Source organism: Tenrec ecaudatus, chromosome 8, assembly GCF_050624435.1.
Source record: "Tenrec ecaudatus isolate mTenEca1 chromosome 8, mTenEca1.hap1, whole genome shotgun sequence".
NCBI lineage: Eukaryota > Metazoa > Chordata > Mammalia > Afrosoricida > Tenrecidae > Tenrec > Tenrec ecaudatus.
The window spans coordinates 118,262,914-118,285,778 of NC_134537.1; the positions used below are offsets into that span (position 1 = coordinate 118,262,914).

Here is a 22,865-nt window from a genome sequence, read left to right on the forward strand (position 1 = left end):
AGACAACAGAAAAGGAGGTGAAGGGAGATGCTGGACAGGGCAAGATATGACAAAATAAAAATTTATAAATTATCAAGGGCTCATGAGGGAGGGGGGAGGGGAGGGAGGGGGAAAAAACAGGACTTGATGCAAAGGGCTTAAGTGGGGAGCAAATGCTTTGAAAATGATGAGGGCAAAGAATGTACAGATGTGCTTTATACAATTGATGTATGTATGGATTGTGATAAGAGTTGTATGAGTCCCTAATAAAATGTTAAAAAAAAAAAGAAAGCCTCATCTTTTGCTTATGGTACAGCTGGTGAATTTGAACTGCTGACCTTGTGTTTCGCAGCCCAACACATAACCCACTCTGCCATCAGGGCTATTTTGCCATGGCTATAAGTGCCATGCAAAGTCATTTCCATTAGGCTTATGCTGAGTCACAACAACCCTGTAGAACAGAATCGAGCTGTTCCGTAGGGTTTCCAAGGGTGTAATCTTTTGTGTATCAGCTTAGGACATGTTTCCCTTCAACTTGAGCCACACCAGAAAGTGTTTTCTTTAGACCTGCACTCTTTCATGACCAAGCAGGCCAAGTCCTAAAACAGAAAAAGATGGCCCTTTCCCCTAAAATCTATGTAGTCAACCATCTATCCCATATTAATTAAGGTAAGAGTGAGCATTTTAGAGGACAGCTAGGTCATGGTTAATGGAAACACATTCAGTGTGATGAGAGTGTAAGAAATGAGACAGGTGTGGATAAGATAAAACCATGTGGCCTTATGGAAACCCATGAGGAAATTTAAAACTGGAGAGTGGGATAATTGGATTTATGATTCAAAATATCCCTGTGGATATCTTAATGAACCAGGGTTATAAGAGAGTACAAAAGAATTAAGGCTAATGCTAATTTTGTGACTTTACACTGCTTGCTAGATTTGGAAAACTAAGGATTGGGTTTGGGGAACTATAATTTCTGTTTTGGACTTAGTAACTTATAAAGAGAAATTAGGTAGGCAGTGTTTTTTGTTTTGCAAATTTAAGAACTTTAGATAAATTAGAATATACATATCTAGGAAAGTATATTTTTAACAAAGTAGAAATACACAGCGTTTGTGAAAGTTTGTGCGATAGCTAGCATGTATTGCTTGTACAGAATGAGTTGTCCGTAAAGTCTACTCAATTTCTGTATTTATAGGCCAAAAAGATTCTTGAAGGAGATCATGGCTCACCTACTGGAGGGATTGATGATGAAGATAAAGTATGTACTCATTAAATTTTGCCTACTTATAATACTTTGAAGTAAAAAACTGATTTTACCAAATTTTACCTTAATGCTTGAGAGCAAAATTACCATCACATGTCCTTTTTCTCTGATATATCTTCGTTTTTCTTCATTTAAAAATAAAAAAGTAACCTATAAAACATCTTAATTTAAAAGAAGAAAAATCATGCTACGCTCTCACAACAGAATTAAGCTAAATATCAAAAACAGGAAACTACACAATCATAAACTATTTGGGGATTCAAACAACATAGTTCTAAATACCATGTCAGCAAAGAATTCTTTGACATTTTAAAATATTTGGAGCTTACAAAAGTGAAAATACAATTTATCAGTTTGTAATAACGTGCTGTGGAAACAGTGCATAAATAAAACTTTATAGCACAGAATATATTTTTCAGCAAAGATTATAAAAAAAAAATCTAAGCTTCCAATTTAGGAAATTGAAAAAGAAAAACAAGTCCAAAGTAAGCAAAAGAAAAATAGAATTTGAACCAAAAGAGTACTGGAATATAGTGACACTGGCTATAAATTGTGTAGCGCACATGAATTGGATGGATCTCTTTGAAGACGCAGTTACAAAAACTTGACACTTTGGGGCGGGTGTCATCTGAATGGACCTGTCTAAATAAAGAAGTAGCAGTAAAAAGTAATAACTCGCAAAGAGAAAAAGCATCCATTCCTTATTGTGTCACTTGTGAATTATACCAGAAATGTAAGGAAGAAATAAAAATAATTTTCCATAAGCTGTCCCATAAAATAAAACCAAAGCATTCACTTGCTGTTTTTTTCTGTTGGTTAGAACAGAAAGCCCAGCATAGACCCAAATATTGCAAAGGAGTAAAGGCAATTCAGTAGAGAAAGGATAGACTTTTCAGAAATAGTTCTGGAATAGAGCCTTGGTGGCCTACTGGTTATTCATTGGGTTGCTACCTGCGAGGTAGCAGTTCCAGATCACCAGCTGCTCCTTGGGAGAAAGATGGAACCTTCTACTCCTCTAAAGAGTTAGCGTCTCAGAAACCCACAGAGCCAGTTCTGCCCTGTCCTAAAGGATTGCTGGGTCAGGATTGATGGAGTGGCAGTGAGGAGGCAAAATAAATTGGTCTAGACACAGTAACATCTTTAAGCAAAATTTACTCAAAGCATATGATAAACTTAAATATTACACATAAGATTACACACTTCTAGAAGTTAACATAGGAAAAAATCTAGGTGCCCCAAATTTCGATGAGCATTTTTAGATGTAATACACCAAAACCACAGTTCATTTCTTTTAATTCCTTAAATTAGACAATTAAATTCATATACTTTAAAAGACACTACAATGAATATGAAAAGACAAGCCACAAACTGGGAGAAAACATACCAAATGAGGAATTTTTCTCTAAACTACATAAATCTTCCCAATTGCCATTGAGTTTATTCGGACTTATGGTGAGACTGGAACAGAGTACAGCTGTTCAATGGAGCGTCTAAGACAAAAATCTTTTTGTTGGCGAGGCGTGGGGGCACGGGGAGGGGGGACAAATAGCTTCATCTTTCTTTTGCAGCAGGACTGGTTAGTTTGAACTGTCAAACTTGAAGTTAGCAGCCTGATACTTAAACCAATAACTGTACAAAGGAACTCTTAAAATGTGACATTAAGGAAACAACAACTCAGTTTAACAAATAGGAAGGTCTGAATAGGCGCCTCAGCAAACAAAACACATGATGGCAAAAGAGACTTATGAACAACAGGTGGTTAACATCTTGTCATTCAGACTCCCTGCCATGAGTTATTTCCCACCTTTCCTAGAAGATGCTAATGGTTTCAAAAGGCTTGCCTTGTGGTCAGCAGTTGACTTAAAACAAGATACTACTACACACTTACTACACGGATTGAAATCCTAACCACTGACAGCTCCAAATGCTGATCAAGATGTTGTGCAGCTGAAACTTGTTCACTGCTGGTGGGACTGCAAGATGATACCACCACTTGATAGTCATGTCTTTTAAAGCTAAACTTAGGAGACCAATTGGTCTCCGAGGTATTTTCCTAAATGAATCAAAAGCAAGTTCACACAAACACTTGCATATGATTGTGTATAGAAGTTTTATTTGTAATTTCCAGGAATTGTAAACAACGAAAATACCCTTCAATTAATGAATGGATAAATCAATAGTACCTCCATAGTAGAGTAATAAAACGAGATGATTAAGTTTTGGAAAGATACCAAGGAACTTTAAATAAATATCTGAAATGCTACATACTGTATGATTTTTTAGGAGCCCTGGTGGTGTAGAGGTTACTCATTGGGCTGCAATCCACATGGTCAGCAGTTCAAAACCACCGGAAACACTGTGGTTTCTACTCCTGTGAACATTTACTCTCGGAAACCCATAGTCACTATGAGTTAGCATTGACTGAATGCCAGCAAGTTTGGTTTGGTTTACAATCTTGATATTTTGGAAAATCAGTGGTTACGGGACTTCCGGAGACGAAGGGGAAAATGAAGGCATGACTAAGTAGGGCCAGGGCATGTTTAGGGCAGTGGAACTATTCTGCATGACATTATAATGGTGGGTATTAATGTCTTCAAATCTCACAGAATTATGTACAACAGAGATTGAGCCTTGGGGTAAACTGAATTTCCATCGATAATTCTCAGTACTGGTAGATCATTTCTAACAAATACACCACATATGGAAAACATTAATAGCAGAAACGAAGTGTTTTTTTATTGCTTTATAAGACAATGAACATTATGATTCTGATGACATATTTATTATATACTTAAAAATATATATGCTAGGAATTAATCACTTAAATTTAATTGTTGGTAGGACAAGGATGAGACTGAAACAGTTAAGCAGTCTCAAACATCTGAGTTATATGATGGTGAAGGTCCCAAGAATGTGAGATCGGATGTTTCTGATCAAGAGGAAGATGAAGAAAATGAAGGATGCCCACTGTCTATTAGTAAGTTTAAAAGTTCTACACCATTTTTTTGTGTTTGTTCTTATTAGGCCACTTCTCAGTGTGATTTGGTGGACTCTAATGAATGTAGAATTTGTGTCCAACCACTGTGCGTATGACATCCAGCTTCATCTGTCTGTGTGGTCCTTCCAAAAGTAATTGTTCTTATTACACTTCTTTTCTAATACTTACCAGTTTGCAGATTTCACATATGTAAATACCTACACTATGTAGTTAGGTAGTAAATAGTAATTTATTTGGTGCCAAAATTTACTAAAAATTATGTATTAATCAACTTAGACTTGTCTAAAGCTGAGACTCAGGCTTTGACGAATTATGGAAGTGGAGAAGATGAGAATGAGGATGAAGAACTAGAAGAATTTGAAGAGGGACCGGTAGATGTCCAGACCTCACTTCAGGCTAACACTGAAATGATCGAGGAAAAGGAGCAGCATCAGGTATTCCTGTTTAGACTAGCATACCTTCCAGCAGACTTATTTTAGATGTAAGAAAGCAGATGATCCTTAAAGGTGCCAAAGTTTTCAGTTTACCCAGTCTCATTTTCATGAATATAAGCCTCATTAATATGCTTATATAAATTCAAAACACTATTATTACATTCCACAAGATTTCAATTTAAAGCACTTTAATGCTTTATATTTCTATAAGATACCTTAAAAGGAGCCTAGGTGGCATATTGGTTAAGCTTTTACCTGCTAACCACAAGGTTGGCAGTTCAGTTCTGCTCACTCCTGTAGAGTTGGGATCTACTAACAATAGTGGGTTTGGTTTGTTCTAGCTTTAAAAATAAATTGTATAAAATCTGAGTTTTTAATTTGTTTATCATGGTCATACATGGAAATAGTTCTATAAATCAGGTAGAGAAAAGTCAGACATACAACATCTAAGTGATCATTCCCTTCTGGAACCACTGCTCTAGACTTTACTACTTTCTAGACCTGCACAGTAGGTTCCAACCTGAACTTCTTCTCTCTGTTATTCTTCTTTGTTAGGTGTCTGTTTCTGAAGCTCTGTCTTTGTCTTCCTCTTTCTTAGTTAATTGCCTCATTTTAATGGAGCACATATTGTATTACCTCTTTGAGAAAGAGTACATAAAAGATAAATGTGTTGAGGCTTTATATATACAAGAAAATCTTAATTGTTCTTCACTGAAAATCACATTCTCTCTGATCTTTGAAGTTGATGCCATTGTTCCTTGATCTTGTTTTCAGTACTGCTGTTCAGAAATCCAGTGTTGTTTTTTTTAGTCTGATCCTTTGTATTTATCTGGTTTTCCATCCTTACTCCAGAAACTTTTTCTCTGGAGTTCTGAAATTTTACAGTAATATACTACTCTGCACAAATGTTTTCATTCATTATGCTATGTTTTCAGCCGGTCTTTTAAATCTGCATCATGTCCTTAAGTTTGAGTAAATTTTCTTGTATTGTTGATTTCTCCTTTCTGAGACTATATTATTATATATTAGTTGTCATAAATGGATGCTTTAATTTTTTGCCCTCTTGTTGCTTCTCCTTTTTTGCCTACCTGTGAAATTTTTGTGACCATAATCATTCCTATTACTATTGAGTTGATGCCCACTGGTAAATGACCCTGTAGGATAGAGTAGAAATGCCCCCTTAGGGTTTCTGAGACTGTACATCTTTCCAGGAGCAGACTCCTCTTTCCTGTGGAGTTTGAACTGCTGAGTTTGTGGTTAGCAGCTATTAACTCACTATAGTACCAGGGCTCTTTTTTTTTTTTTAGAGCACCCTATTGTTTCATGAAAGCAGTATCTTCTCTTACCCACCTAGAAGCTCTTCAAATGTTTACTGATCTTGAGTACCTATATTGAAGAATGATAAACCAAAAAGCTGAGTAGGAGCTCTTATATTTGACTTCAGAGCAGTTGGGAGAAGATAAAGCATTTCAATACACAACCCCGAAATACAAGTGTCTATTGGATTTTTCTTTAGGATAGTTTAACTTCTCCAGTATGCTCGTATCTGGGGTATGTATGCAAGCTTGGCTTCTGGTATTTCAGATCTAGGTGTGAGAAGGAGACTGACAATAAATCCCACTCTTTTCAGTTTGACAGCATACCGTGTATACTCAAGTGTAAGTTGACCCGAATATCAGCCAAGTCACCTAATTTTACCACAAAAACTGCATTAAAAATGTTCTGGAAAGCTTGGCTTATATAAAAATATCGATGGTAACTTCATTTGTGCTTTCTGCCACTCTTACCCCTCATCTCCATATACCTTGAAGTGATGATCACTCGTTCATTGTCTGCAAAATAGAATCCTTTATTTTCTGTTGAAATTGGTGCAAAGAACCTGGGTGTTCACTTTTCCCTTAATCTCAGATGACCAGCACCCTCTTCATTACTCTTGCCACTATTGCCTTACTCTTTCCTTTCCAGAATCGGGTACCTCTAATTTTGTGATGAATTTTGGCTTTTGTTATCTTGCCCTTTGCTAAAGGCACTTTTTTGGTTTGGGGGTTTTTTTTTTTCTTCCCCCATTCCCTCTTATCCTAATCAGTTTCTTGTGTTTCCACTTACCATCTACATACATTGTGCTTCCAAATAAATAGGTGTTTTCTAGTTTCTTGTAAGATAAAAACCAAAAAACTCCAAACTCACTGCCATTGAATCTTTTCTGATTCTTAAGACACTGTAGGACAGAGTAGAACTGCCTCCGTGAGTTTGAGTCTGTAACTTTTTGAGGATAGAAAGCCTTATCTTTCTCATGTGGAGCAGCTAGTGGTTGTGAACTGCCGACCTTATGGTTGGCAGCATAACATGTAACACTATACCACCAGAGCTCCTTTCTTTTAGCGTAATTTTAGCATAGTGTATTGAAACAAAAACCAAACTTACTGCCAGTGAATTGATTTTAACTCATAGCAACACTTAAGACTGAGGTAGAATTGCCCCTGTGGGTTTCTGAAACTGTGCCTGTTTACATGAGCATTAAGCCTTGTCTTTCTCCCAAGATAGGGTATAAAGGTATTGAACAGTGGGATATGTACTACTCCCGTCCTTGGTGTTATTTTGAGGAGATTGAAAAAGAAAAGGAAACCTTCTTACTGACTCATCTTGAAATTGAAACCCTTAGAAGATATTTCAAAATTATTTTCTATGAAGATTGAACAAAAAGCACATATACTAGTAATCAACTCCCATATCTCCCCTAAACCGCCCCACCCCAACCCCCCAAAAAAGCACTGCCATCGAGTCGATTCTGACTCAGGTCCTGTTAAATATGAATGTCTGTTTTGCTTCTAGGTTTTACCACATGACTTTGAGAAAACAGCAGAAAGCAAAAATGTTCCATCAGAACACGGTAAAAAATCAAAATGTTTCATTTTAAGATGACCTCATGTGCCTTTTATGTGCTTTAAAACTAAAAACGAAATCCCCTCATATCCTTTGTGAGAGGCATAAGAAGTCTGAGTCACTGTGAAAAGAACTGTTAAAAAGTAGGCAACAAATTCTTTTAAGGAAGACATTTAGATACAAATGTGGGGTTTTTTTTTTAAACATTCATTCCTATTACTTACACCTGAAATTGGTTCAGTAGAAATGAGGTGGGTTTTAGAACTCTATTTTCAAAATGTCTCCAGCTAAGTAATTGACTGTATTGAGGACCAGTGATAAGGAAAATTTATAGTGGCCTTATCTTTGAGTTCTAAATTTCCTAATTACACTTATACTTGTAAATTGTCTTTATTTCATATATTATACAGTAATGTAACAACTGCAGAATTACACTAATGATAAGAATTTCTTTTAATTACAGAAAACCAAGATAGCAGCCCTGTGAAACCCTGTTACCTCAATATCTTGGAAAATGAGCAACCTCAAAACAGTGCTGTCCATGAGGACACACTTGCTACCAATGATTCATCTCAACAGCCGAACCCTTTGCCATTACCTTTAACTGAAATTGAAACCTTAGTGCCTCGAGTCAAAGAAGTTAAATCTGCTCAGGAAACTCCTGAAAGCTCTCTGGCTGGCAGTCCGGATACTGAATCACCTGTGTTAGTGAATGACTATGTATGTGTCACTAACACTTCCAACCTTTTCGTGTGTTTTTCATTTCTGTGCATTTTCAGGATAACATTGTTAGTATATAAACACAGCTGAGCTTTTAATTGTCAGAAGGGTTTTTATTTCTTACTCAAGCTTACTTTCAACAAGCAGAAAGGTGGATTAAGATGATGATCTTAAAACCTGAACATTATTCTACTTACTCCTATTTTTTTGAACTAAAGACACTTGAGTTTTAGGTGGCCACCTTGAGAAAAGTTTACATTCAGATAAACGTCTGAAATATGAAAGTATGCTACATGAGTAATTACTTTCACTACTCATGTTTCTCAGCTACTTAGAACATTTCATACATCTTTGACAAACCTAAAAGTTTACATTTTGAATGGGAAATACATTAATTTGACAAGCAAATTCCTATCGCTATACAGTGAAAGACAGGAAAATTAAGAACTCTGCATTTATGATACTAAGTAGTTGTTTTACTTCAGACCTTTGTTTCCATTTATAAGTTATAAGTTATTTTTTAAATTCTTCCCAAGTTGTTTTACATAGTTTGTTTGCATTCAAAGGATTGAAATTATAACTGTCAGAACCATACTTTTAGTTCTAAGAAATATGCATCATATTCTTCATTAGCATTCCCTTCTTAAATCTGATTTTATAGGTGAAAGTTTGTGATTTCTGAAAAAGCACATATTGCTTCAAAAGCATTGTTACAAAGAGTAACTCTTTTAACTCAGTTTGCCTCAATGCCAGTCTATTTTAAAACTCTGCAACGATAACTGCTCGATTTCATTCTTGACATTTGATCAGTGCAAGAGTCACCTCAGTGTGGTTACGCCCATCTTTCTAAACAGTAAGAAAACAGTTACCTCATAGCTGCCAATGTTTACTATTTCCTGTGAATTCTACATATGATTTTATTCTTAGAGTAGAATATGGAAGAAAACCAAGTATGATAAAGTTGCTGATAGATATTTAAATGTAACAATTCACTTTACATCTTAACATCAATGTCTTCGATTTACATCCTGAGGTGATATTTACTTAAATTTGTTTCTCTTACAGGAAGCAGAATCTGGTAACATAAGTCAAAAATCTGATGAAGAAGACTTTGTGAAAGTTGAAGATTTGCCACTTAAACTGACAATATATTCAGAGGTAAGTGGCTCTCTTTAATTAAGCTGTTCTCTATAAAGTAAATAGTTAAGTTGAAGAGTGATTTAATTTTTTTTAATTTTCATTCCAAAGGCAGATCTCAGGAAGAAAATGGTAGAAGAGGAACATAAGAACCATTTACCTGGGGAAATATGTGAAAAACAAACTGAAGAATTAGCTGGGAATTCTCAAAAACTAAAAGAACCTGGTGAGGGTTATCAATTTTCATCTCTTTTTTTGAAAGATTGCTGACATCGTGTTGTTTTCATTCTTCAAATGTGCTGCTATTCACTAGAACCTGGATGATGTAAGCCAAATTTTGGAAAAGATTTATACTTATATGAATATTTTAGTTGCCTAATTTGGAAAGTGGCAATATCAGATTTTTTTTAATCTTCAGTTTTAGCAAAAGAGTTAGTAAAATAGCAGGAGGAGACTTGTATAACTGATATATTTTTTCTAAGCCCGTAAAATTTAGATCATTGTGAAAAGTTGAGTAATTAGAACCTTCCTTGTCGGTTTCATATTATTTTTTTGTTTTTCTCTGTATTCGCTTTATTATTTTAAGTATATAACTTTTTCCAGTTCTATTAACCTTGAACATTATTTCCCTAGTCCCTCTTTTTCCTCACCCTTCCTTCTGCCATCTTTGTTCAGTTTTATTGATTCTATTGTATTGTTAAGGTTATTAGTAAAGTAAACGTACATTTTTCCTTTTGTAGCTGAAGTATGTAGTCCTTTGATAGTCTTCATTCCAGAACCAAATGAGACTCCCTGACCACCTGTTTTTTGAGTCAGCTGCTACTCAACAGGTTTGGTTGACTAGCACTACCCATGAGCCACTCAATAGGAAATGTTTCTTGCATCAAGCTAAAAGGATTTTGTTTTTGGTCCTCCATCAATGACCTAAAATCATATATAATTTGTTTTGTTTTTGTTTGTGTTTCTCCACTCTTTGTTGGCCTAGATTTACTCGTTTTTATAGTTAATTTCTTTTTCCTTTTCCAATGGGGTTTTTGTGGTAGGGACAGGAAGTATATATGGCATGGTCAGGTATCTTGAAACAGAAACCAGTGGGTACGTGCTGGGCTACTGACCACAAGGGCCCTTGTTCAAAACCACCAGTGGCTCCACAGGAGAAATGATGGGGCTTCCTATTCCCATAAAGAGTTAGGGCTGTAGAAAATCACAGGAGCAGTTGGACCCTGTCCTATAGGGTCGCTATGAGTTGGCATCAACTTGATGGCAGTGAGATAATTTTATTATAAAGTTATTTTAACAAACTAAATTAGGATTTCCTTTGTAATAACCGTATAGCAAAAGCAGGAGCTTTTAATGGACAAGAACCATGTTAAATTCTACTAGATAATATCTTCTTTAGTAATTTCTTTCTAAGGCCTTAATTACTATTCTGTTTTTCAGAAACGGTGGGAGCACAAAGTATATGACATCTTCAGAAGCTCATCTAACTCTCCTTACATGTCAATGCATATATGAAAATGGCACTAAATAAACATCTGTTTTGATCTGTATAAAAATGTAAATTAGTTTCACACTGCATTTTTAATAGGTGTACTAATTTCTGCCCGTGGCAGTTTAAAACATCAGAAATTGAATTCTGCAGATTCAAGCCTTGATACACTGTGCTTTTTCTTCCATTTGCTTCCTCCCCCGTCCCCATCTTAATGATTTTTTTTACCCTATTGTGTGGTGTCAAGGAATGTTAAATTTTAAATGTAGTTTTAAATAAAGTTTGGACTTGTCTGTAAAGCATCTTTTTTGAAATTATGTTGAATTCTATACAGCAAGTCACTGTTCTCTATTAATTAGCTATTCAGAAAAGAAAATGGTAAAAAGTCAAGAGTTGTTAAAAAAATATGCTATTTATTATGAAGCCCAGCCACTGCTCTTTTTCACTCGGTGAGGCTTTCAGCTAATGCCAGTGTTGCTGCTATCAGGTCTTCTTTTCTTTGAGCATATGCTTGTCCTGTTCTTGTGCAAGAATTGGGCAAGTTATGAAGATCTCCAGGATATCTGTGAGGTTATTGTAGGATATATATTAATACTCTATTCAGATTGGGTTAAAACATTTAGAATACATGTCTAGAGTACCTAGAGCTTAAATAATTATCTATTAGGTAAATACTAATATGTTCCAGAATTTCAATTTCTTTGTCACTTTAAAAAGAATAAGAAAAAGCTTTATATAATTAGTATTTCTGCACAGACAAGTAACATTGTAATTAATTTTAAATGAAAAACCAAATTCTTCAAGGGGGGACTAATAGAGCTAAACTTTTATATAGATATAGCACAGTAAGTTTCTGCGTTTGTTCAGACAAACCTTTCCTTTGTGAGATGATGGTTTCAGACCAAAGCACAGCAGTTACTCTCCTGTGTGGTAGGAGACAGTAGGTTTTCAGGTGAACTATTAAGGAAAGAAATCTGTGATTTCATCATCATGAAGTAAATCAGCTTGTGAAAAAGATGGTTTACTTTTATACCCCAAACTCACCATATTCTCATTAAGTCACCCTAGATCATATTTCATTCAAGGAAGACTGGGTTCTTTTGTGAATGAAATCTGGTTAGTTACAAGTCTTTTCTCTATAGTAACAACTAACTGAAATAGCCTATAGGAAAACATTGCGACTAGTATTCCCTTAAAATACTTAATTTGATACCTCAGTATATAACTATGGCCAGCCAGGGAATATTAGATTATTTCCCTAGGAGGACATTTAAGTATATAACTAAAATTATGTGAGACTTTATCTCCAAATTTAATAAAATCTTCAGAAAATAACCAACCCAAAATAAAGAATACTTATCTAGCTGGCCTTACTTCAGGGAAATTAAAACAATAAGTTACATTATATCTATACTCAAGTTCTATATTTGTCTAGACTAAATAAGGAAAAGGGGGAAAGCTTTGTTTTGGTACTCAAGCCAAGCCTTCCCTATTGTGGCTATCTCTCTGCATGTATATTAAAGATAGATTGAGTGGAAGATGTACTTGAACCTTAATTATTAGTGCAGTACCTATGAACCTTCTCAAAACTATTTATTTGACTTGTGTTACACCTGCTGTTAGCTAGTCTGTTATTTTATTTTTTAGTTTTAAAATGCCAATGACTTGAGAGCTGATAAATTGCTTAATATGTTTTCCTTAATAACTACTGCTAAACACTAAGGCAGTAAATATTCTTGTTTGCCTTAATTTTTCAAGTTAAAATTTTGGTAGAGAAATGGTTTAAATGAGTAAGAACCCTGTGCAGGAGAGATAATGCCTGAATTGAGCTAGCCAGACTGTGGAAGTCCTCTTTGTATTTTATAACATTCACCTTGGATAAACTGCTTTTTCACTTGTCAATAAATGTATATCCTACTTACATGCCTGAATTGCATTTTTATTTAAATTGACATGTTCAGTTTTACTCTAAAATTTATTCCAGAATTATGATTTATTTGACAGTTTGAAAAACAACCCAGACATGAAAAATGACACATGAGGGTAAATCAAACCAAATTGCTACAAAATCACAGGCACCTTTAATTGAAACAAAAATATCAAAAGGTAAGACCTTGTTTCTTACTGTACTCACCATCAAGATCTTGTTCATCTCTGGGGACGTGGTGTTCCCATGTCTCTAACTCGGGAAGAATTCTGCAGACTCCCATTTGCAACATGTCAAATGGCAGTGTGAACATCCTTGAGGGAGGGACTCTGTGTTCCTTTTTAACATAAATTTGAGAAACAAGAATCGGAAAGGGCAGAATCAGGGCTGGAGGGTAGGTTGGGTAATATTTTGTACAAAATTCTCAGGATAGTCCATACTGCCTTCAACCAATAAAGTAGGTACATTGTTGGGACAGAACACAACTCAAAATTTCTGGATTTTTTTTTCTCTCTCCAATTCAGTTTTCTTAGAACATTTTCTTAATGATGAGACCCCTTAATTGTCCTGTATCCTTGAAGAAAATCTGTCAAGATTACTCGTTTGTTATGTGCTGTCAAGTGAACACTATGTACCAAAGAACAATCCATTACCCCATCCTCCACAGTTGTTAATGTGTGAGGCCATTGTTGCAGTCACTCTGTCAAACAGTCTTGTAGAGGGCTGTATTAGTCCGGGTAGAGTAGAGAAACAAATCCATAGACACTTAGTGTATAAGAGAGAGTTTTATATAAAGGGTAATTGTACATTAGGAAATAGAGGAAAGAGCTGGGAGGCAAAGGGCATTTATAGAACTCTAGATAAAGACATGTACATATGCAAATATAGATGAGGATGGGGAAATAGATCTATGTGCATAAATTTATAGGCTTAGTATTAAGGTAGCAGAAGGACATTGCCTCCACTCAAGTACTCCCTCAATGCAAGAATACTTTCTTCTATTAAATTGGCATTCTATGATGCTCACCCTCCCAACACAACCGCAGAAGACAAAGAGGGTGAATAAGAAAATGTGAAGAAAGCTGATGGTACCCGGCTGTCATCTAGCTCAGTAGCAACAAAGCCCACATGGAAGAACACTCCAGCCTGTGTGATCACAAGGTACCGAAGGGATCAGTTAACAGGCACCAAAGGACAAAAATATCATATCATTGGTTACATACCTCCATGATAGCATCGCTGAAGACAAACGGTTGCATAAGCAAATGTGGTGAAGAAAGCTGATGGTGCCCAGCTATCAAAAGGTATAGTGTCTGGGGTCTTAAAGGCTTGAAGGTAAACAAGCGGCCGTCTAGCTCAGAAGCAACAAAGACCACATGGAAGAAGCACACCGGCCCGTGCGATCACAAGGTGTCAAAGGGATCAAGTATAAGGCATCATCAGAACACAAAAAAATCTTACAGTAGTGAATGAAGGGGCAGTGCAGAGTGGAGACCCAAAGCCCTTTTGTCGACCACTGGAGATCCCCTCACAGAGGGCTCTAGGGGAGGAGATGAGCCAGTCAAGGTGCGATGTAGCACCGATGAAAAATACAACTTCCCTCTAGTTCCTAAATGCTTCCCCCCTGCCCCCACTATCATGATCTGAATTCTACCTTGCAAGTCTGGCTAGACCAGAGGATGTACACTGGTACAGATAGTTATTGGAAACGGAATCCAGGGCGGATGATACTTTTAGGACCCAGGGGTGTGGGTGGCGATACTGGGAGGGCAGAGGGAGAGTGGGTTGGAAAGAGGGAACCGATTACAAGGATCTACATGTGACCTCCTCCCTGGGGGACGGACAACAGAAAAGGGGGTGAAGGGAGACTTCAGACAGGGCAAGATAATGACATATAAATTACCAACGGCTCAGGAGGGAGGGGAAATAATGAGCTGATGCCAGGGGCTTAGGTGGAGAGCAAATGTTTCGAGAATGATGAGGGCAATCAATGTACAGATGTGCTTTAGACAATTGATGTATGTATGGATTGTGATAAGGGTTGTATGAGCCCCTAATGATTAAAACAAAGCATCCCAGTCCAAGTCCATAAGTCCAATATCAGCAGCCCTTGTGTCCAATGCCAGCCTAGAAGGTCCTCTTTAGATTCACGAAACATGCAATGATGCTGAATGCAGGATGATCAGAGGCCATTTGGTAGAAAGTCTTTGGATCCAGTGGCATAAGTATCTCAGTGCTGCCAGGGGACTCCATGTGGCTTCTCCAGTTCCCAAGGCACGGGGTCTATCAGCATAGTGCCAGGTGTCTTGTCAATAGAGTCTCCAAGGGAGTAAATAGAGTGTGTCTCCTGCCTCCAAGAAGGAATACAGGATTTCCCAGAATTCTCAGGCCATACCCACCCAAAGGCCTCATTGACTATGATCCGATTTGACAGACTAGACACTCGTAATCCTCTTAAATTGACACCAGATTATGTAACTACCACAAGGGTCTTCCTCTTCACTGTCTCTCTTTACCAAGCATGATGTCCTTTTCCAGGGACTGGTCTGATAACATGTCCAAAGTGTGTGAGAGGAAGTCTTGCCATCCTTGCTTCTCAGGAGCTTTCCAGCTGCTCTTCCAAGAGAGACTTGCTGGTTTGGGGGCAGTCTCTGGTCCTTAGAAGATGCTTCACCAGCATCAATTCTCTCACCTTCCTTACGCCAAGCCCAGCTTTCACGTGAATATGATGCAGTTGAAAATACATGGTGCACCTTAGTCCTAAAAGTGGCAGGCTTGCTTTTCCACCCTTTATAAAGAGGTGCAGCTGGCTTACCAAATCCAGGACATGGTTTGACCTCTTGACTGCTACCTTTGAGCATTTATTATGGATCCAAGCAAGATTAAATCCTTGACAACTTTAATCTTTTCCCTGTTTACCATGATTGGTACAATTTGTATTTGTACAATTGGGAGGATTTTTATTTGCATTGTGTTGTAACCCATACTGAAGGATGCATTCTTTGATCTTCGTCAGCAAGCCAGTAGTACCATCTCTATGTTGCAGGTTGCTATAAACCCTCCAAACCCGATACCACCGTCTTTGTATACTTTAGCTTCTCTGATTATTTGCTCAGCATACAGGTTGAATAAATAGGTCACAGGATATAATCCTGATGTACACATATCTTAATTTTTAATTATGCGATTCTGTTTGCACAACTGCCTCGAGTCATGTATAAGTTCATGAGCCCAATGAATTTTTCTGGAATTCCCATTCTCAGGCCTATACATTGTTTATGATTCACACATTTGAATGCCTTGGCATAGTTACTGAAACAGAAGTAAACATTTTTCAGGTATTCCTTCAGTGAAGATCCATCTGACTTCAGCAATGATACTCCTTATTCTATGTCTTTTGAATCTCTCGCAGTTCCCTGTCAATGTACTGTTGTAACCATTGTGATTTTCAACAAAATTTTACTTGCATGTGGTATCAATGATCGTACTGGGGAGGTGAGCACACAGTGATGTGATTTTTTTGTTCCTTGATGCCTTCACCTCTTCTACATCATCAAATTGCTGTCCTTTCTTATCCCTCTGTATTCGTGGAAACAAGGCAATTGCACTGAGTGAAGTCAGGTGAGTCGTGTGTGGGACAAGAGAGGCATGCTGTTTTATGCCAAAAACTGGCACACCGAGATGGCAGTTTGCAGTGAGCAGGTGCATTTTCATGGTGGCAAAACCAGGCCTTTGTTGCACACTGTTAACAATCTTTTCAGAACATTGAAAGCTTGATTAACAGTCTGACCTGGTGGAGTGAACTCTATAAATGCACTATCCCCCTCACATACATACATTAAATGGACATAATTTTGATCTTTGATTTCACTTGACGAATTCTTGGAGGGCAAGGTGATGATGCATCTTCCACTGGCTTGGTTGATGTTTGCTTTCAGGTTGTAAGAATAACAACGTGTCTCATCACCAGTAATGACCTTGGAAAAAAGTCTGGGTCCCTTCAGAGCTGTTCTTTCAAAGCATGGCATGTTTCCAGTTGATGCTCTTTTTCCTGGTCAGTCAGAACCTGAGGCACACATTTTACCCTTTTTATTTCCAAATCTTGCATTCGGATTTCCTGAACCAAGCTCCAAAATAGTCCAGATAACTTCCCTATCTCTGTAATGGTCCATCGTCAGTTTTCGAGCACAGGTGCACAGATTTTGTCAATATTTCCATCCATTCGGGAAGTTGATGGACATCCAGAACGAGGTTTGTCATCAATCAACATTTTACCTTTTTTGAAACAAGAAAACCACTTGTGCACTTGAGTTTTTCCCATAGTGTTATCCTTGTAAGCTGTGTTCAACATGACAACAGTTATTGAGGCATTTTTCCTAAACAGGAAACAAAATTTCATAGCTGCACACTGTTCTCTTAAATCAGCCAGCACCAAAAATGAGGTTCAAGCAAAACTGATTTTATGAAAAACTTCACTGTGACCAGAGAGAGCCTTCCCAGGTGACGCTTCTAAGTGTGCACTAACTCGGGTTGCTAGATGTTTGCCAAGTGGGAAAAATAAGTATTATAAAAGCTCTGCCAGCGGAGCATTTTCCCATGTTTTTGGTTTGTTTGGGTAAGCTACCCCCTCATATACTCCTTAGGAAACAAAAGTTTTATTAGGTACATGAGGGGGTATACAGTATTGTTTGTTAGATGCCATCAACTCTGTCCTGAACAATAGCTACCCCATGCATAACGATGTAATATTGGGTTTTCCTACTCCATTCTCATAATTATTATATTTCAGCCCATTTTGCATTTACTGTATGAATGCATCTCACAAAGAGCCTTTTTTTTGCTGCCCAGTCACTTTTGCCAAGCATGATGCATATCCTCCTGAACCTGACTGTACATATGAACAATTAATGGTCTTTTCCACAGTCAGCTCCTGGCCTGGTTTTGGCTCATGATAGGAAGCCTCGCAGCGTCTCTTCCCACACATGTAGGTAGTCAGGTTTATTCCTGTGTCTTCCAACTAGAGAAGTTCATGTATATAGTCACCATTTATGTTGTCAGAAAGGTATTTTTAATGAAGTTGTTGACCTTCTAAAAGTCCATGTCATCTCCAGTTTGATTTCTGTCACCAAGGCCAGTTTACAACTGTTCCTTCCTCTTTGTTTCCAACTTTGGCATTCCAATTTCCAATAATAGTGTAATAAAACAACTTTACTGTTACGGACCTCACATACACTACAGTGGAATCATTCAGTCATGTTGAAAAGAGTTGTGCAATCATCACCACAATCAGTTTAAAAGCATTTTCTTACACTCATTGTTGCTAGCTCCCCATTAAACCGCAAACTCCCCTCCATGCCCCTAGGTAATTATTAATTTAGTTGCTGTCTATAAATTTACCTATCCCGCATTTCATATCCCCCAAATCAAACAAAACACAAACAGGAAGCAAACAAACAAAAATAATGACAAAACAATTGGGGGGAAAAAACCTCAACAGAAATGAAAGCATAAAATACGAAAAGTGATCCAAATTTAAAATGGTTCAAAAGAGAGATCAAATTGTAAGATACTACATTTTAAACCTAACTACATCTGCCATAATCAGCTTTACAATGCTCTCTAATAGCAAGGCTAGTCACGTACCTGAGGGACTCTCCCCACTGCCAGGTATTTTAATGAGCATGTTATACGCTCCAAGAACATACCTTCTTGTTGATGAGCAATACAGAAGACTGCATTTCCACAGGTGTGCCACCACATCAGAGAATAGAAACTCCGAACTCAGTCCCATGGAGTTCTGCCCATTCTGACGCAGAGCGACCCTATAGGGCAGGGTAGAACTGAGCCCTCTGGGTTTCTAAGACTTAACTGTTTACGAGGCTTATCTCTACCCCCACAGAACAGCGAGTGGATTCACACTGCTAACCTCTTGGTTAGCAGCCCAACTCGTAACCACGGTGCCACCAAGGCTTCTGCAAGTCAAGGGACAGAGCCTTCCAAGTCCCGAAGTGTGCTGCTCCTAACAGTGTCCCACTGTTATTCCTAAAGTGGCTAATTCCTCACAGTGGACAGCCTATTCCTTCTTTGTAGTTGGTTCTTTCTTTCGAAGCTCCAGTGAAACATGTTCACTTTGGGTGACCTGACTGGTGTGTGAAATTACCAGTGATAAAGCTTCCAGCATCACAGCAACATGGAAGCCACCATAGTAGGACAAACTGACAAATGACTAGCCCACAATTTATTGTTGTGTTTCTAAGTCTGTGAAGAGGCGATGAACTAACAAGATCATTGGGATGCCTTGTGTATCTGAGTCATGTATAAGAACAGAGCTTCCCTTCTTCTTTAATGGGTAATTAACTAGCTGTGGCCTCAGTGAATTTTAAAAAGAAACCAGGCAGGTAAGGGAGGGTTGCTGCATAACAAGAACAGGAATTGTCGGTTCTTCTAGTCCAGGTGTTTGGACAACTGGATCTATACAGGGAATAAGTGAAATTAATACCATTATCTTTTGACACATATTTACATTAAACAAAAAGTATCCATCTATTTCTGATGAAATGAGAATGCTCTCTACATAGAAAGTAAAGTACAGTTAACAAAAACAACATAGGAGCTTCTCTGTGAGCTAGAAAAAACTCATGTTTACTAAATCCCTGGCTAGATTATACAAGGGTATTTAAAAAGTTTGGTTACCCAGGGACAAAGGGTTAAGAAAGGCAGAATGGAAATAGGAAACACAAGAAGTAGAAAATTGAGGTTATATTGAAGGGACTTCAATTGATGCGTTTAAACAGTGCGTATGAATTATTGAAAGACTGATGATTTGCTTTGTAAACCTTCACTCAAAAATAAAAGCCTTCGGGAAGAAAACAAAAGAGTAGCTTTCGAGGGGGATCTGCTAGGCCAGTTAAACTGAAGGCAGACTGTCTCAGATTATGTAAACAGATTTGGGGATTAAATTTGAGTAATCCACCACTTGTCTGTCAGTTTCTCACAGGGTAGTGGCTGCCATGTTGCTATGACACTGGAAGCTATGTCACTGGTATTTCAAATACCAGCAAGTCAGCCAGAGTGAACAGGTTTCAGCAGAGAAGCCCGACTAAGCAGAATGCAAAAAAAGAACTAGGATGTCTACTTCAGAGGAATTAGCCGCTGAAAACCTTACGGATAGCATGGAAACAGTGTCAGAAAACCTTAGGAACAGCAGTATAACACTGTCAGATATAGAAACCCCACGAATAGCACACTATTGCCAGATATAATGCCACAGGAGCCCTCAGCTTGGAAGGCACTCAAAACATAACGAAGAAGAGCTGCCTGCCCAAGGGAGAGGCCACCATAAAGACGTGGATGGACTAAAGCTCCCAGGACCACCATATATCAATGAGGCATGTCTCAAAATGAGACTAGATGCAAGCGTTTCTGACTCACTGGAACTTGGAATGTACGAAGTATGAAGCTAGGAAAATGGAATTTGTCAAAAATGGAATGCATAAAGATTGATAGTCTAGGGATTAGTGTGCTGAAATTGGTATTGAATCAAACAGGCCCGTGGTTTATTATGTAAAGAATGACAAATTCAAGAGGAATGGCATCCTATTGTCAAAAGGATAATACTGCATTCTCTGTGATAGGATATTTATTGGCATACAAGGAAATCCAGTCAATATAGCTAATATTTAAATTTATGTACCAACAACAGAAGCTATTGATGAAGAAATTGAAGAATTTTACATCTTCAATTTGAAACAAATCAAGATGAATTAATAGTTGTTGACAGCTGGAATGCGGAAGTTGGAAACAGAGGAAGGAACGGTCACTGAAAAATGTGGCCTTGGTGATAGAAGTTGGATATTGCATGATGGAATTTAGCAAGACAAATGACTTCGCTGCAAATACCCTCTACCCCACTTTTTTTTTTCAAAAACACAAACACCAACTGTACATGTGGACTTCTTCAGATGGAACACACAGAAATAAAGTGTACTATATCTGTGGGAAAAGACAAAAAAAGCTCAATGTCAGGAGCAAAAATGAATACAGAGTCAACTATGCAACAATCAACTCCTATGTAAATTCACGCTGAAGAAAAATAAAAGTTCAAGAGAGTAAGAGAATTACCCTGAACACAAGGAAGAGGCAAACCAGCCGGTTTGCAGTGTAGTCCAGATGAAACATAACATTCCTCTAGTTCTTTAATGCACCCCCTTCTCCACCACTAACCTGACCCAGTTCTATCTCACAAATCTGACTAGACCAGAGCATGTACACTGGCAAGAGATAGAGCTCTCGACACAGGGAATCCAGGACAGATAAATCCCTAAGGACCAAGAATGTGATTAGCAATACGATGAAAGTAGGGGAAAGGTGGGAGAAGGGGGAGAAAGAGGGAACCAATCACAATGATCGATGTACACCCTCCCCACCCCCAGAGGGACGAACAACAGAAATGTGGGTGAAGAGAGAGAATGGATGATGTAAAACATGAGAATAAAAATAATTTATAAATTACCAAGGGGTCCACGAAGGTGGGAGGATGGGGGACGGAGGGGGAAAAAGAGGAACTGATATAAAATGATAGCAATGTATGTACAAATGTGCTTGATACAATTGATGCATGAATTGTTATAAGAGCTATAAGAGCCCCCAATAAAATAATTTATATTAAAAATATTTTAAGAGACCCTGAGTTTATATCCCACTTGAATTTTAATACCATCTCAGGAACAGATTTGATGCATTGAACACTAATGACAGACTCGATGAGCCATGAAATGACATCAAGAGCATTATTCATGATGAAAGCAAAAAGGTCATTAAAAAGACAAGAAAAGATCCAAATGGATGACAGAGGAGTCTGCAACTTGCTGCTTTTTTTAATTTAAAAAATCATTTTATTGGAGGCTCATACAGCGTTTATCACACTCCATACCTACATCCATTGTGTCAAGCACATTTGTTGCCGTCGTCATTCTCAAAACATTTTCTTTCTACTTGAGCCCTTGGTATCACTCATTTTCCCCCTTCTCTCCCTCACCCTCCCTCCCTCATGAACCCTTGATAATTTATAAATTATTACTATATTTTCATGTCTTACACTGACTGATGTTTCCCTTCACCCACTTTTCTGTTGTCCGTCCTCCTGGGAGGGTGTTATATGTAGGTCACTGTGATCGGTTCCCTCTTTCTGCCCCCACCTTCCCCTTACCGCCCGGGTATCATTACCTTCATGATTGGTCCTGAGGGGTTTATCTGTCCTGGGTTCCCTGTGTTTCTAGCCCTAATCTGGACCTGTGTGCATACTCTGGTCTAGCTGGACTTTTAAGGTAGAATTGGGATCATGATAGTTGGGGAGGTGGAAGGGAAGCAATAAAAAACTGGAACAAAAGTTGTATGTTTCATCGTGCTATACTGCACCCTAACTGGCTTCTCTCTTCCTTGTGACCCTTCTGGAAGGGGATGTTCAATTGTCTACAGATGGGCTTTGGATCTCTACTCTGCACTCCCCTCATTCACATTGACGATTTTTCGTTCTGGGTCGTTGATGTCTGATCCCATCGACACTTCGTGATCACACAGGCTGGTGTGTTTCTCCCATGTGGACTTAGTTGCTTCCCTGCTAGATGGCAGCATGTTTATCTTCAAGCCTTTAAGATCCCAGATGCTATTAATCTTTTGATATCTGGGCACCATCAGCTTTCTTTACCATATTTGCTTATGCACCTATTTTGTCTTCAGTGATCTTGTCAGGAAGCTAAGCATCAGAGAATGTCAGGTTATTAGAACAAAGTTTTCTTGCGGTGAGGAAGTATTTGAGTAGAAGCCCAATGTCTGTCTGCTACCTTAATATTTAACATGTAAATATATGCACATAGATCTATTTCCCTGTCATTATATAGAAATTATTGACATATGTACATGCCTGTATCTAGACCTCTATAAATGCCCTTTGCCTCCTCTATTTCCTTTTACTTTTCTCTTGTCCCACTATCATTTTCGGCCTTCATTCAGGTTTCAGTAATTCCTCTCAG

The 22,865-nt window shown here is 37.9% G+C and overlaps 1 protein-coding gene across 5 annotated transcripts in view; it reads left to right on the plus strand.

The window, feature by feature from the left end:
- Positions 1-12,828, plus strand: part of PCM1 (pericentriolar material 1) — a 90,373-nt gene extending 77,545 nt beyond the window's left edge. For 4 of the 5 annotated variants that reach the window (XM_075556781.1, XM_075556782.1, XM_075556786.1 and 1 more), the window contains 8 exons: positions 1,178-1,240; positions 4,088-4,223; positions 4,521-4,678; positions 7,511-7,568; positions 8,025-8,281; positions 9,347-9,439; positions 9,530-9,644; positions 10,859-12,828. In XM_075556781.1, coding sequence (XP_075412896.1) covers positions 1,178-1,240; positions 4,088-4,223; positions 4,521-4,678; positions 7,511-7,568; positions 8,025-8,281; positions 9,347-9,439; positions 9,530-9,644; positions 10,859-10,884 — 906 coding nt within the window. In that variant the 3' untranslated portion in view covers positions 10,885-12,828. The remainder of the gene's footprint in view (positions 1-1,177; positions 1,241-4,087; positions 4,224-4,520; positions 4,679-7,510; positions 7,569-8,024; positions 8,282-9,346; positions 9,440-9,529; positions 9,645-10,858) is intronic. The other variant, XM_075556783.1, reaches the window with a different exon arrangement.
- The last annotated feature ends 10,037 nt before the right edge of the window (positions 12,829-22,865 follow it).